The sequence below is a fragment of the Pagrus major genome, chromosome 17 (assembly GCF_040436345.1).
Source record: "Pagrus major chromosome 17, Pma_NU_1.0".
In the NCBI taxonomy this organism is placed as follows: domain Eukaryota; kingdom Metazoa; phylum Chordata; class Actinopteri; order Spariformes; family Sparidae; genus Pagrus; species Pagrus major.
In genome coordinates, this window is record NC_133231.1 from 20,333,680 (window position 1) to 20,349,038 (window position 15,359).

General features: G+C 41.3%; 2 protein-coding genes across 2 annotated transcripts; one reads left to right on the plus strand and one right to left on the minus strand.

Moving 5' to 3' along the window:
• The first annotated feature begins 5,295 nt into the window (after window positions 1–5,295).
• Window positions 5,296–8,086, plus strand: wnt4b (wingless-type MMTV integration site family, member 4b). The gene is made up of 8 exons (XM_073485636.1): window positions 5,296–5,384; window positions 5,728–5,881; window positions 6,050–6,134; window positions 6,231–6,362; window positions 6,623–6,765; window positions 7,429–7,569; window positions 7,651–7,813; window positions 7,917–8,086. Exons 1-8 carry the CDS (start codon window positions 5,296–5,298, stop codon window positions 8,084–8,086), a joined length of 1,077 nt encoding a protein of 358 aa, XP_073341737.1.
• A 1,662-nt stretch (window positions 8,087–9,748) lies between these two features.
• On the minus strand, window positions 9,749–14,812 carry cdc42l (cell division cycle 42, like). Its single transcript, XM_073485598.1, has 6 exons — window positions 14,760–14,812; window positions 12,613–12,717; window positions 12,385–12,457; window positions 12,180–12,289; window positions 10,916–11,113; window positions 9,749–10,814 (listed from the first exon to the last, which is right to left on the minus strand). Exons 2-6 carry the CDS (start codon window positions 12,715–12,717, stop codon window positions 10,725–10,727), a joined length of 576 nt encoding a protein of 191 aa, XP_073341699.1. The 5' UTR covers window positions 14,760–14,812; the 3' UTR covers window positions 9,749–10,724.
• Window positions 14,813–15,359: the final 547 nt, after the last annotated feature.

Sequence of the window (15,359 nt, forward strand, 5' to 3'; positions counted from 1 at the left end):
CCATCAGTTTGTTGGGCTGTTGTGGGATGCAAAATGTTGCCTTCAAGGTCAGCTTGTAATGCAGTAAATACACTAAGGGCTGCTGCACATGGTTTTTCTATGATACAATATGTGACATAAAAGTCATGTCAACTACAGGACACAACTTTACCTGTAAAAATTGTTCAATAACGAGCCCACACTCTCTCTCCCCTGTTTCCCGTCACTCTCTCAGCTGTTCTGTCAAATAAAGGCTAAAAAGCCCCAAAAATAATCTTGTAAAAATGTGTTACAGGCCAGCTGCAGCATTTCTACACTTAGTTATTGTTGCTGCAGCACATCGAAGCTTAATGCTGCTTGATTTCTAAAACCTTTACAAAACAAAATAAAAATGTCTGCCAAACAACTAGGCTTCTCAATGTTTTTGTTCTGTCTTTTAACAATATTTTAAAGTGGCAACACTTGAATAGTGAACAGTTCCAGTTTGAAAGGTTTGGAGCTTAGTAGGAGAACTTGAAGGCCACATGATCACACTGCAATTCACTGAAACACTGTGAGAGGCATTCAGTCCTTTCTGCTGCTTTTAATTGCACTTTGTAATCACGCAGAATCTTATTTGGACGTGTGCAAATATGTGACAGTATTAACAACATCTTCCTCTCTGTTTCTCTTTCACACACACACACACACACACACACACACACACACACACAGGCATTTGTCTACACACACACATTTTGGCTGCTTTCAGACAAAATCTTAAAAAATAGGAATTAATTAATCTCCTTGTAACATACAAATGTTTTCATTTTGCTTCCCCTCTCATCTCAACTCAACTCACACTGGCATCATCTTGTACCAGCTCTGTTTTGAAGCTTTATGATGATGTGTTTCATGACGATATTAATTAGATGTATTGTGCATCAGTAGTAACATTTATTCAAAATTCAGCCAGACACGTTTGATATGTGAAGACATTTTGTGATCTTTATTTGGATTCAAAATACAGTTTTGTTTGTTTGAACTGTGTTTGGCTGCTGATCAAGAGTTTTGTAATGACTTGCTGACCCACTGGCAGGCTGCTGCTTGTCAAGACAAGTTACCATTGTTACTGACAACCATAGATTACTATACTGCAATAACACACTGCATTTCCACGTGTGCTTTAATTTTAGGTGCTAAAATAACATGGATGTGATCTGTAAGTTCTGAGCTAACACCTTTTGACTTGTAGGTCTTTTCTTTGCTCCCTGAAGGCCAGAAATACATGTATTGACCGCAAAAAACAATATTTCATGCAAAGGCTGCATTAATTCAGGTCTTTGCTCATAATAACTGAGATTTCTCTCGTGTCAGAGATGGTATTTTCCGCATGTTGGGCTGAGAGAATAGGGCAGGAACAGTCAAAACGTGAGCCCAGAGGCCTTCGACTGCTTCCTCTTCTGCGATGTCCAGTCTGCAATATTCCCCATAGTGCAGTACATGCAGATCGCATAGCAACAAAGGCCTATGTCTGGCCGTTGTCTGTTACCATCGCTTGAATGCCCCTTGCACATGCATGTATGCGCGTGCACAGGCACTCACGTGCAACGCCGTCACCGACACCTCCTCCTACTCTCTCTATCCCATATGCACAGCTATCTTTCCACCTCACATGCACTGCACACCCCCCTCACCAACACCACCACCAACACCCAACACCACCACCACCATCATTCCATAATATTCATGGGTCGTCCATTCCCTCTGCCCCCTCCCCCCATGTGCACACAGCTCACCTCCCACTCTGCCACCCCCACTTCCCTGCCTGACAACACCACCGCCCGCCATCCCATAATATTCATGCACACGCTCCACACACATTCATACACAGCAGTGCATGCAGCCCTTTGTTGGCAGAGATGCCTGAGCAATGTGAGCGTGCTCATGCACAGCAGTCATGTTTCTGCCTGCTATGATTATTCCATCCGCACTCAGGCTGCTGAGGCAGGTAGCCCTCAAGTGCAGAGAAGTAACAAAGCAAATGAAGGAGCGAGAGCAAAAGGTGGTGGTGGTGGGTCACATTTCTCTCTCACAGTGACCTTGGGCGGGAAATATGTTCATGAAGTCCAGAGTCACCCTGAGGCAACCATCTCTGAATGAGGCACATCATCTTTCCCATGGTAAGCATCAGTGGACAGAGATTAGTTGAGAGTTGCCCCACCTCACAGCAGGCTCTCTCAAAGTCTGCTACGTCCTCCGACTACAACAAAGGGAATGCAAGTCATCTCAGCATATATGTCATGCTGAAGCTTTAACAAGCATCTCTTTAGGCTCTGCAACCTGGCTACAGTCAATCAGTACTGGACCATTTCAGCATGATAAAATGTCCACAAAATGGGGGAAAGATAAAGATAAAAAAAAAGAGGGCAAGTTATTTACGAGAGAGGGGTGAAGGGATGAGCATAACAGAGGCGCCGGACATGACAGTGGCCAGCTCATCACCATGGCGTTGCTGTGGGAGACAGCGGAAGACGTCACTTGGAGAAACAGGGGACACAAAGGAGGAATACGACATGAGGAGGACAAAAAAAAGGAGGGAAGGGGGCCTACAAGAAACCTGTCTTTGCAGATATAGACAGTGGAAAGTGTGCGTAAGAGAGGGAGGATGTGTGGATGGGGTGACCATTTACTCAGGAGCTGGGTGTCACAGGGTTCAGGTAAATGGGCCACCTAATCCTGGACAGGGACTGCGACAGAGTGCAAATGTTTGGTTCCAGTGCTGCACTGACTCATCTGATTCAACAAATGAGCCCTTAAGAGCAGTAAATAAGTTTCATCAGGTGGGACAAGGTTGTAGCACAACCTTTTTTACTTAGTGGCCTCTAGGATTAAAGAAATGTCTGTGAGCTCCCATCTTCATCAGCCAACGCTGAACACAGGAGACACTAAACACAAACCCATAAAATAAAACAACAAAGCCTAGGCCTAAAACAGAGCCAAAACACAGAAGAATCCAACACATGTGTCAAAATTATAATGCCATAGAAATATGTAATTTTTGAAAGAAATGACACAGCAGTGAGTGCCTATTGGTTAGTTAAACCTTGCCAGTAAGATAGCCGCAGCAAGCCCTAAAGTTAGAGCTAACTTAACAACTTTTACCTACCTGTCTCATGTGAAATATATTTTTCATGCTTCAGCATTTTAATAGGCCCCTAAATGAGTTTGTTATACTCCATAAATTAACCTAAATATCATCGTAATAGGGTAAAAGTAAAAACAAATAAACTCCTGACTAAAATTTGTATAAGCCTATGTTTTTTTTTTACAGAGGATGATTTTCTTTTTCATTTTTTAGGCAAAGGAAGGAAAAATCCACCTAAAAAGGCATAAAATTAATATGTTAAAATCCATGACTGGGTAGAAGTCTATTGCACAATAAAAAGACATTCAAACTAAGCACAGAATTGGGATTATGTCAACTCTCCTGTGGAATAAAAGAGAATTCATGCTCTTTTTCGGCTACAACTCATACAGCTAAAAGAAATAAAAATGAACAAAAATTGAAAGTGGAGCTACAACACGTCTTTTATCGACAGATCAAATTATATATGGGTAATGCGTGCTGGTGTAATAGTCCAGCCTTGTCCTTGCAGTTACATCCTATTCTTAGAAGTGCGAGAGATTCTCTGTAATGTTACATCACTGGTTAAACAGAAAGAGACAAAAGGAGGGAAATCTACCAAATAAACTGTACAAAAAAAGGTCTCTTAAGTTTAATAACTATACATAGTGCAAATGATCTTCAGTAAATAAAGATTAATAATGCAATATAGGTTACATGTTATGCTGTGTGTTCCTCAGTGCCAACATAAATTAATAAAACATTAATTTAGCTTCCCCTCTCGACTATTAAACCCACACACATAATGTCGTTCATTTTCTCATATGTCACAAACCTGCTTTGTTATTCTTTACTGCTTTCTTCCTAACCCCGGTGTAACTCTCTCTCCTCATGCCCTCCTTCCCCTCCTATCTCGTGATTTATTTGCCCCAGTTCCAATATTTGTCGGCAGTGTGTTTTCTTCCCCTTGTCTAAATGTCACCCCTTCTTCTAAGACAATATAGGGAGTGGGAGAGAGGGAGAACGAGAGGGCAAATGCGGGGGGAATAGAGGAAGGGGAGGAGGGGGGAAACTCGTAAAATGAGCAACAAAGTTTGGGAAAATTAAACATTAGGTAAGACACTCTTTCACATGCATATACATATACCTGGTAACAGAAGTGCCGTGTCATAGTTTTTGATGTGGCGATTCTGCGGGGCATCTGATGGATCAATATTCCCGCTGAGTGTTTCTGAAAAGGCTACAGTTTGTGTTGTCATTTAGTGTTTTTCAGCACACACATTAACATGCATGGATTAAAAAAAACACATTTATTTGTGATAATCATTCAAATGATCTTATCTTTGGGCTCAGATTTGAGGTCTCAAGCCAAACAAATGCAATAAAAAGCATACTTGCACTCTTAATACTTACTTAGTGCAGCTATTATCCTTCCCAAAGCCTCCTCCTCCCCTCCCTCGGCATCACTCCACACCCTGGATCACGCCTGTCCTCTCTCTCCCACCCTCATTCTCTACCTCCTTTATAACCCATCACTCCCATCTCACTGCTCTCACTCATTCTCGCTCTTTCAACCTGGAATGGACACGTTTGTTTTGTTGGGAACGAATCTGAGCGCTTGCTGACACAAGGCTCTTTTACTTTTTATTTTACTAGCACTTCTGGATTTTAAGTTCTGCTTTTTGGGTGGTAGTAAGTTCAATTAAATTGGGACGTGGAGTTATTTATGTGTTGGAAGGATGAGTTCTGCTTGCAGTTTGTAAAACATTCCCGTGAGCATGCTTTTTGCTGTCACTGACAGCACAAGGGAAGAAACTGATGAACAACTTTATTGAAAGAAATTGGGATTAAATTTCAATTCGATCAACTCAATATCGAAAAGAAGGATAGCTGGATATCACAGGACTATGAACTGGTAAGAGGCAGTGTTACTATTGCAAAACAAACAAAACAAAAATTGTTGAATAATGATCTGTAAAAAAAAAAAAAAAGTGATGATGAGCAGTCACTGACCTGTTATCTTTTTCATTTCAACAGATATGCGGGGATCATCCCCAGACTCTGGGCTACAAACATAAACCAAAACAACAACAGACGCCCAGACAGACAGACTGACAGACAGACAGATCTCTTCAGCTGTGGAGACGGGCAGCGTGCTGTCCAAAGACCCATCCTGACGCACGGAGACGGACAGACAGACGGACAGTCTGATGCCAACTGTCTCCACTGTCAATCTCACGGCACCACTCCTCCTCCTGCTGCTATGGGCAACCCACCCCACCATGGCAACCAACTGGCTGTAAGTCTAGCGTGCAAGGGAGGAAGAGAAAGAGGGAGTTTGTTTGTCAAGCTATAACTTTTAAAAGATGGTGACATGTCTCTAAATCTCTTTCAGTCACCCCCCTCGCTTCCTTTGTCTCACTCCTGGTGACCTTTTCTCTTTTCTTTCTCTCTGCCTGCTCTGTCTTCTTTGCCCGGTCGTTACCTCTTCATCCTTTTTGTGCCCCCTTTTCTCTTCCTCTTTCACTCCCTCCTCCTTTCCTTAATTATGCATCCTCGCTTTTTTGCCCCCCTTGCCCAATAATTTCCCCTTCCGAGCCCACTCTGAGTCACTATAACGCTCCCCACCTTCTGTGTCCCAGCTCCCTGGCGAGGCTGCCTCGCTCCAGGCCCGTGTCCGGTGCTGCCCCATGTGCGCGGCTGAGGGGGCTGACCCCAGGGCAGGTGGGGGTGTGCAGGGCGCGAGGGGAGGTTATGGAGTCGGTACGCAAGGCAGCCGAGATGGTCATAGAAGAGGTATGGTCAGAGGGCATTAAGTCTCAGGGTCATGACCTGCGTTTGACTCAAAGCCCAGACTAATTTCATAATGCTATCATTATCAGCATTATTAGTGTGTGTTGGGCCTGATGAATTTTACATGAGAGCCTCCGATCTCACTGCTTTGCATGTTACTGTCTTACTCAGTGCCAGCACCAGTTCAGGAATCGCCGCTGGAACTGTTCCACCACCCCACGTGGGATCAATGTATTTGGCAGAGTCATGAACCAAGGTAAATTGAAAATGTGTCATGGAGAATTACCACACATTTTGCAACCCTCATATGCACACGAGAATAAGAATTTCTGCATCTCTATTTTGGATTCAGGGACTCGTGAGGCGGCCTTTGTGCATGCTCTGTCCTCAGCAGCCGTGGCAGTGGCTGTGACCCGGGCCTGCACCCGCGGGGAGCTGGAGAGGTGTGGCTGTGACAGGAAGGTCAGGGGGGTCAGCCCCGAGGGTGAGCTTGCATGAAAATGTAACAGATAAATCCACAAACACCAGACCAAAAACACTGCTGCTACACTGTTTTCTGTCGGTTTAAAACTTTAAAGTATGAAGCTCTAATGTCCATATCCCTGAAGTGATGTCACAGCATTTTCCCATCAGCTGTCACAGGTACTACACCTGAGCTGAGTTACAATCTATCTTTTTCAGCTTTAAATTTAAATGTGCATTTGTTTCAAGGGTGCAATGATCCTCTACACTCTCTCTCCACAGGTTTCCAGTGGTCAGGGTGCAGTGACAACCTGTCCTATGGCGTGGCTTTCTCCCAAACATTTGTGGATGAACCAGAACGTGCCAAAGGGCTGTCAGCGGGGCGACCACTCATGAACCTCCATAACAACGAGGCTGGTCGAAAGGTTGGTGGTAGCACTCCTTTACAAATTTTCTCGAACCAGCTCTGTTCAAAGCTCTTGGAACCTTGGTGCTATCCAGCGGACCAGCCCACGTTTCCACCACTTTTGAGCACAACCATTGTTGTCTAGGATGCGTCATCAGTGGAGGGCGTTACACAATGCACAACATGTAGAACAGACCAACGCATTTTAATTTGACACAAATCCTACAGTGTGTCTTGGAATGCTTTTGAAGGAGACTTGCATGTTATATTTTTTATCAAGATTATAGTTAACATAAGCCCCTCACAAGATGGAATAAGTAGAGTACACCAGGAGTTTACAAAGATCACCTGTATGTGATCACCACAAATAGCAGCGCTTCCACTCCATTGTCTTCTTGTGGAATAGACCTATTTTTGTACTTTTTGTATATTTATTTTTTTGTGACAAGGCAGGACTTAGGAATGGACAGGGAGGGCACAGCTGAGGGTCTGAGGTTACTTATAAATATATCTGGGGCCTGAATCCTGAAGAGCTTGAAAACTAAGCAATATAATCTTAAAATCCATTCTAAAAGTGGCAACAAATGAAGCGAGGAAAGGATGGAGGTAATTTGGTCTTGTTTTTGGGAGTTAACTAAAAGCCCAGCAGCCACAATTATATTCACTATCCTCTCATCCTCAGGCCATCCTTCACAACATGCAGGTGGAGTGTAAGTGTCATGGCGTCTCTGGCTCCTGTGAGTTGAGGACCTGCTGGAAGGTCATGCCTCCTTTCAGGCGTGTTGGCGTCGTGCTCAAGGAACGCTTTGATGGAGCCACAGAGGTATCAGAGTACACCACAACCTCCTGTGAAACTTTGGAGGTTCTCAGTCTGTCTAACTCTCTCAACACCTCCTCCTCTTAGGTTCGCCTGACACGCATAGGATCCAGGACAGCCTTGCTCCCCCGTGACCCCCAGGTCAAACCTCCTGCTGCCAGAGACCTTCTGTACCTTGCGCCCTCTCCGGATTTCTGCCATCTTGACCCTGACAACGGTATCCCTGGGACTGCTGGTAGGAGATGTAACGGTAAGAGCAAGACCATCTCACAGGAAATTAACTGAGAAAATCCAACACATTATTTAAAAAAAAATACAGAAACTGATGTCGCTCCCTTCTGAAACAAACCCAGGAACCTCTCGGCTGGCACCAGACGGCTGTGAGCTGGTGTGCTGCGGGCCGGGGTACAGAGCGGGCCGGGCCGAGGTGGTGCAGCGCTGCTCCTGCAAGTTTTCCTGGTGCTGCTCAGTCCGCTGCCAGCAGTGCAAGAACACAGTCACCATTCACACCTGCAGAGTCTGAGAGGACCCACACGAGACCAAACCGCCTGAGCAGAAAGACCTGAACAAACCACTAGACAGACACAAACACCTTTAGCTCCAAATTATTTTAAAGTCTGGCTGAGAGCAGTCAACTCATTTTCAACAATAGTGAGAGAAAGGTAGAAACAAAGATCACCTTCAGAGACCGACAGGTGGGCATTTACCCAAATACACACGAGCACACTCAACAGTTAATCTCACATTGAACTGACAAAGCTTTTAAAGCTGAACGTAACCAGAACTAACAGGGAAACACAGCAGCACTATTTTGATTTTATGCAAACTATTCACGTTGTATCATAGACTAGCAGGTCTTTGAACATTGACTGTATTTATGTCTTCTTCTCTATTCTGGTTTATTTATTTATATATCTGGGTCTTTGCTTCACTTCAGCCTCCAGCAGCAATATCTTAAATAGCGAGAATAACTTCTACTTACATCAGTGTCTGTCTTGTTTTTTTGTCCCTCACCTTCATGTGAAACTCTTCTGTATGTTCCTGAACAAGCAGTGCTTTTAGGTCTGTTCAAAAAATCTAATAAATACAGTAGTTTTATCCAAAATATGCGTTTCTTGAGTTTGTTTTATTGACCAGATGTGGGTTAAATATTGTCACGTGTTTTCTCGCTGGGGCACATAGGCAAGCTGCAAAGTTAAAGATTCACTGTGGAGTTTTTGACCACTGGAGGCAGTATGGAGCAATGTTTTGATGTCGCTGGCCAGTTGAAGGCCTTGAACGTAGTTGTTCACATAGCTGCCCATTTACTACACGTGTTACTGGAGGATAACACTAGACGGCGCACATTGGCTTGTTGTCCCGTTGTTGTCCCTGCTGCTGCTGACGTGCTTACTGAATCCTGACCCTGTCACATCCTCGTACCGCTCATGTGCATATTGCATCGTGCGGACGCAAAGTGTTACTTTCTGAGGACGTGCACAACCAACGCTCCAATCAGACGAAGGATACGCAGGCCAGCCCTCATGCACATCCTAATGCGCTGTTAAAAGCAAGTGTATCTCCGGCCTTAAGGCTGGAACATGCACATTTTCAGTTTGGAAGTGTTCATGGGCTGTGTCCTTGAAATATGTGCAGATTTTTATATGATGTATGTGTGTTATTTCTTCACTACCACATGGGTCACCAGTTAAAATCCTCAGATCAGCAGGATAAATCTGAGTGAGGAAAGTAAAAGGCAGCGCTTCCCTCTTTCTCATTACCACCACTGAGGTGCCCTTGAGCAAGGCCCTTAACCCCAACCACTTCAGTGGAACTGCTCAGTGGCCAGTAGGTCTACTGTGTAGTACAGAGCAGCTTCCAGATGTGAATGTGTACATGTGTGAATGTGATCAGGGCGTTCCTGGAAAAGAGAGCAATGCTCTCAGTGAACCGACCCTGAATACATAAAGGTTTAAAAAAAAACTACAACTGATGTAGGCTTCAAAATATTCAAATTCTGGCTTTGCTTTTTGAAGAAGGAAATTAATTTAACACACTTGTTAGGCCTCAAGGATACACAATGTGCTTAGTGAGAATAACTATGTAAACATAGCTACTTGTTCATAAGAAAAACACCACACAACACCCTTACCATGGTTTTTATCAGCATTCTGGTTCAAACACACAAAACAAAGGCTACTCTCCATGTCATTAAACTGTTTTTATTAAAAATATCCTGTGATTACAAACACCCAGAATTTTACTAGCAAAGGTTATCATCTCAATCTCTATCAAGATTAAGATCTATTCAAAATATTACATTATTACAACTTAATTTGTTATATTATCCATCGCTCAAAGTTGGTTGTTTAGCAATAAAAAAAATCTTGATAAAATAAAAACTCAAGTTTCAAAATGAATAACTGCTAACAGAATTTCCCAAAACAGAGTCACAGAATTAATACAATATACACAAAAGAAGAATAAAATAGAAATTCGTGAGTCAACTGAAGAAGGGAAATTGAAGGTGAAAATGCTCTTGGCCTCTGCAGAAGTCTCAGAGAATTGGAAAAAAGGAAGCATTACAGACATTTGCCTTAGTTTGGAGTGACGATAAATCTCTTGTGCTTTCATTATTCAATCCAAAAGGGTCAGAAAAGAAAGCAAATAGAGTACCACTTAACATTAAGTTGCCCCTTTAAATGCACTAACCGAAGTTCATTAAAAAAACTCAATGTGTAAAGTGTTTCCCATTGTTATTTCCCAACACTGGGTTTAAAAGCGCTAATAAGCCATAAAAAGTCAAACACAGAGGAGAAATAACTAAATAAAAGAAATCTCTTTTCTGTTAAGTGGAGCGACAGAGACAGGCAGGGGGGGCCCGCCCCACCTGAGTAATTGTAGAGAGAACACTGCAATTTTAAAAGCTTTCAGAAAAAGAGATAGGTGACACTTGCTGCATTGACTGCGAGCTGAAGTTTTGCTTCCTCAGCCTCTTTCAAAGTTTATTTTGAAGGCACAATCAGTGTACACTTGTATTAGAATAAGTCTCAATGGCATTGTACCTCCCTTCCCCTTTTGCTTCGTCCTTTTTTTTTTCATAATGGCCATTGATCTTTCTGACGCTTTGATTCACCCAGCCTATTTCTTATACTGTCACACCTCTCACTGCCGTTGTTCATCTATAGCAGCATGCACTTTCTCTTGGTTTTGGTCTCAGGAGGCTCCAAGGCCGCCAGGATGGCCTCGTCAAACACGTTCTTAAGCCCTCGCTGGTTGAAAAGAACAGAAAACAGGACACAGAGCAAAAATTAAACTCTGCTGATTTCAGTTTGACAGTGTCATGATAATGCAACAACGGTAACACACGTACCTGTGTCAGAGCAGAGCACTCCACGTATTTGACGGCCTTCAGCTCACGAGCCAGCTTCTCGCCTGCCTCAGGATATAGGGGGCGCTGTTTGTTCTTTGCCAGCTTCTCGATCGTGTTGCTGTCTTCCCGCAGGTCCACTTGTGTGCCCACTAACAGGAAGGGTGTGCGTGGGCAGTGGTGAGAAATCTCAGGAACCCACTGGGGAAAAGAAGATAAAAAGATTAAATAAACATTTTCTTCCTTCCTTCACAAAATGTCTGTAAAAACTGTTTGAAGCTGGCACTGAATTTCTGGTCACATTCGTAGTCTTGTTCTTATTCTTTGATCAGATTGTTCCTCAACGTTTAATATTTTTGAACTTTTTGTAGTGCTTTTTGTTAAAGGTCATATTGATAACATTTTTATGTAGACAAATAATTTGACAAAAATAATATATCAACAGAGCTTGTTCAAGGGAGGTGAATAAAAGTATCTCTTTTCCTTAAAAACATTATTATGATTATGAATTAATAATTTTCAAATGTTTGTCGGGTCCAAAATGATCTCTGTGTAAGAATTTTGACAGTTGGTTCTAGCTTCTCCCAATGTTTATCAGCCAATAGTATAACACCTTTGGTATCACATGGTATCTGTGTTTCGTCAGCGATCATCAGTCTTGGCAGTTGCCAATTTATGGGGAAAAAAAAACGTAAGAATGGCTGAGTTTGACAGTTTGCACCCAACATACTGTGATGCCCTAATGTTAACTAGCTAGCATGAGCAACGTAAGCTAGTGCACAAACTGGAAAAAACTTGAGTGGGCTGTTGATTTGAACAACAGCGGTGTTGTAACGTGAATACAATGGAAGGGGAGAAATGGAGTGCCACATTTAGTGGCTGAATGTTATCAATAACACCGCGAAATGAAAAAAAAAATGTCAGGAATCCTAAAAATCGTCTTTTAAATATCAGTGCCATAACTCAGGTATTGTATTGTATTGCATTGCACTGCTCTAGTTTCAAAACATTTAATACAATCCTCTGCCTTTAAATATGTTGCCATCATAAGGAACAAATTTAGTTGGGTATTTTTCACTATTTTTCTTACAGTTTATACACAGAACGATTGATCAAATAGTTAAGAAAATAATCTGCTGAACAATTGATAATGAAAACAATCCTTCTTCTACGTGTCTGCCAAACAAATGATGCATCAGTACATTTAACAACAAAAGTCATAGTCATGTTTCTCCACTGCCAGTGAAAAAATGATCTGAAAACTGACCTTCTCTTTGACGTTTTCAAACGATGAGGGTGAGACAACGGAGAAACATACAAGGAATACGTCTGTCTGTGGATAGCTGAGTGGACGCAGCCGGTCGTAATCCTCCTGACCTGAGAACAACAATCACAAGAGAAATGTTTTTCTTTTTGTGTCAGAGTGACACAGTTAAGAGATGTAAGAGACACTTCAAAGACATTGGTGTTACCTGCTGTATCAAATAGGCCAAGTGTATAGGGCTCTCCCCCAATCATCACTGTCACTGCATAGTTGTCAAAAACCTTTGAAAAAAGGACAAATAATTTGATTAAAACAAAAGGCAGCTTGTGTGATTGTATTATATTTCAGTCCTGAAGAAGTATTAAAAGGAAGTGTGGTTCTACCTCGACATACAGTACTTTTTTAACAATACTTGATCTATATTAAATCTTCTTACCGTAGGCACATACTCCGAGGGGAATTTGTTGGTTGTGTAGGAGATCAGTAAGCAGGTCTTTCCTACTGCACCGTCCCCTACCACTACACATTTTATAGTCTGCATCTACAGGGACAAAGAGAAAACAGGAAACATCAAAAGACTGTTTTGACGAATACAGTATACCACACATTATACCACACACTGACAGAGGAAGTTATGCACAACAAGTCTAAATATGATCTCCACAAAGAAAACATGAAATATGGCCTCATATACGAGTGAAACAATGTGAAAAATGGCCACATATTAACATCAACAGGCCAGGCAATGTTAAGTGTAACACACAATTTTGACGTATTAGTACTTTTTGGTTACTTTATCACCTATTTAGTTACTAGTCACTTTGTATATTCAGATTATTCAGTGTTTATAGGCTGTGAGCTGTGACGTGTTACCAATCAGATATTGTTGTGGGTGGGACATTGTGTGAGAGGATGCTGCGTCACTGCCAAAGTAGCACATTTTTAAATTAGTGTATTTTATCAACAATCTAACAGAAGATTCACCAAAACCAATACTCAGAAAAATGCTGAATATCGGCCCGATAATCGGTCCACATAATTATGGGTGAGTTTTGATTAAAAAATATAATACATAGTAGTATAACACTCACACCGCCTGTTTTTTGCAGAGTACTTTTACTCTTGCAACTGTGCTTTGCCAATAATACTAACATACTGTTACTTACAAAACGTACTTAATTTTTTTGTGGTATATATAGACTATTAATTACTTAACAGGGCTCCACCTGGACCAGCCACAACAATGAATATTCCTTAAATGTTACATATTATAATTTATTTATCTACTGGATTTATTTGACAGCTTAAGTAACTTAGTATTTTTTAGTTTTAGGATTTTAAAACCTTATGTAGTCTAATACAACGGTCCTACAGTAAATCGTACCTTCATGATAATGTTCAGTTTTTGTTGAAACTGTTGAGGGATGTCGATTCAACTTCATGGTCATTTAGGAAGATGTAGTCTGCGGTGCTGTTGAACTGTATTACATTTTACATAGAGGTGGGTTTTTTTTATTTATTTATTAATTCAGCCTTAAATTATAGAATTGGGGTGAACGAGACAATAGAAGTACTGTAGTATGGGGTCTTGAGGTGTTTAGGAAAGATTTTAAGAAAGATTAAAATCTTCTTTCTATGAGCTGTCAATTGAAAGACCAGCCAATTATACCATTATTTATTAAAGCACACAGACAGAGCTAGTATCAACTGTAAAATAATACAATTTGTCTACTACAGGTTAGTAACTAGGCCTTCTTAGCAAAGGAAAAAGTATAGTTTAATAAATACAACTTCTGAATTAGCTGACAACTTTACACAGTTTAAAAGTACTCTTGTTTAATGTTTATATTCCTATTTTGTATTATTTTGGATGGTAAGTAAAACGAGTTCTCAGTGGCTGAGGGCAGTGGAGGATAAAAGAAAAAGTCTTCACATTAGTCGTGCTATACTTGTTATTACATGTGCATGCCATAAGATTATTGATGATGGTGAATCACTTCCGCATAGACTACATACCAGAGATGTTAAAGAAAAAAAAACCCACGGCCTATTAGCCCAATGAAGCTAATTTAGAAGCGGATACTGCCCCACACTTCCGCTAAATGAGCAGCTCATCGGATAAACTGAGAGCTGGAAATTGTTGAAACGTGACATTTAGAGGCGATGACCAACATGAAACCATTAGTTTTAGCTGAGCCTGATTGTAGCTTTAGTTAATAAGTGATTGTAGTAGCTGAGATTGATATAGACAGACAGTGTGTCAACTGTCAGTGTTACCTCAGTTAGCATACATACATAAACTAGGAAAAGCTCAACCTTTAAAGACAAACACAAGAAACTAATCGCACAATCAGCGGTAGTGACTGTTACAACTTCATTAACCAGATCGATGTTAGCCAACACTAAATTAACCTGATGGCCACGAAACTTTAACACACCGAGAATTTATGAAAAAATAAAACAACGAACAAGCTTTTCCTCTCGGTGGAAACTGTATACAGTCGAAGGGACTCTGCTACATGTGTCCCGCAGCTTAATAAAGCATAAATAGTTATCTGAGACTGTTTTTCTAACTCTACTCACCGTTTTTCCTCAGACAGGTTAGGCGTTGGTTACATCCGGGTTTGAGGGTCGAATTACTTTTTGCGCAGGCGCAGAACGAACGAGCCACGGTCCATGCTGTAGAATCGAAACACCGCCGCCTGCTGGACAGAACCACACACAGCAGATCTATCTATCTATCTATCTATCTATCTATCTATCTATCTATCTATCTATCTATCTATCTATCTATCTGTCTATCTATCTATCTATCTATCTATCTATCTATCTATCTATCTATCTATCTATCTATCTATCTGTCTGTCTGTCTATCTATCTATCTATCTATCTATCTATCTATCTATCTATCTATCTATCTATCTATCTATCTATCTATCTGTCTGTCTATCTATCTATCTATCTATCTATCTGTCTGTCTGTCTGTCTGTCTGTCTTTAATCCTAAATTAAGTGTGATTACTGATTTATTGCTGATTTTCTCAATTAACTTCAACTGACATATTACCTATATTTTCTCATCTTCAAATTTTTCATTCAACAATTCCTGTGACATAACACTGCTGGACTAATGCATGTACATAATATAGTAACAAAACATTGTACAATAGCATGTACATAGTAT

Bases quoted from the DNA above. Each gene is read 5' to 3' on its own strand.
- wnt4b (XM_073485636.1), top strand. From the start codon at position 5,296: ATGCCAACTGTCTCCACTGTCAATCTCACGGCACCACTCCTCCTCCTG. The intron at 6,135-6,230 runs GTAAATTGAAAA...TTTTGGATTCAG, and splicing joins TGGCAGAGTCATGAACCAAG to GGACTCGTGAGGCGGCCTTT. The intron at 6,766-7,428 runs GTTGGTGGTAGC...TCTCATCCTCAG, and splicing joins ACAACGAGGCTGGTCGAAAG to GCCATCCTTCACAACATGCA.
- cdc42l (XM_073485598.1), bottom strand. From the start codon at position 12,717: ATGCAGACTATAAAATGTGTAGTGGTAGGGGACGGTGCAGTAGGAAAG. The intron at 12,458-12,612 runs GTAAGAAGATTT...CTTTTTTCAAAG, and splicing joins CCTCGGAGTATGTGCCTACG to GTTTTTGACAACTATGCAGT. The intron at 12,290-12,384 runs GTAACACCAATG...TGTTGTTCTCAG, and splicing joins TGGCCTATTTGATACAGCAG to GTCAGGAGGATTACGACCGG.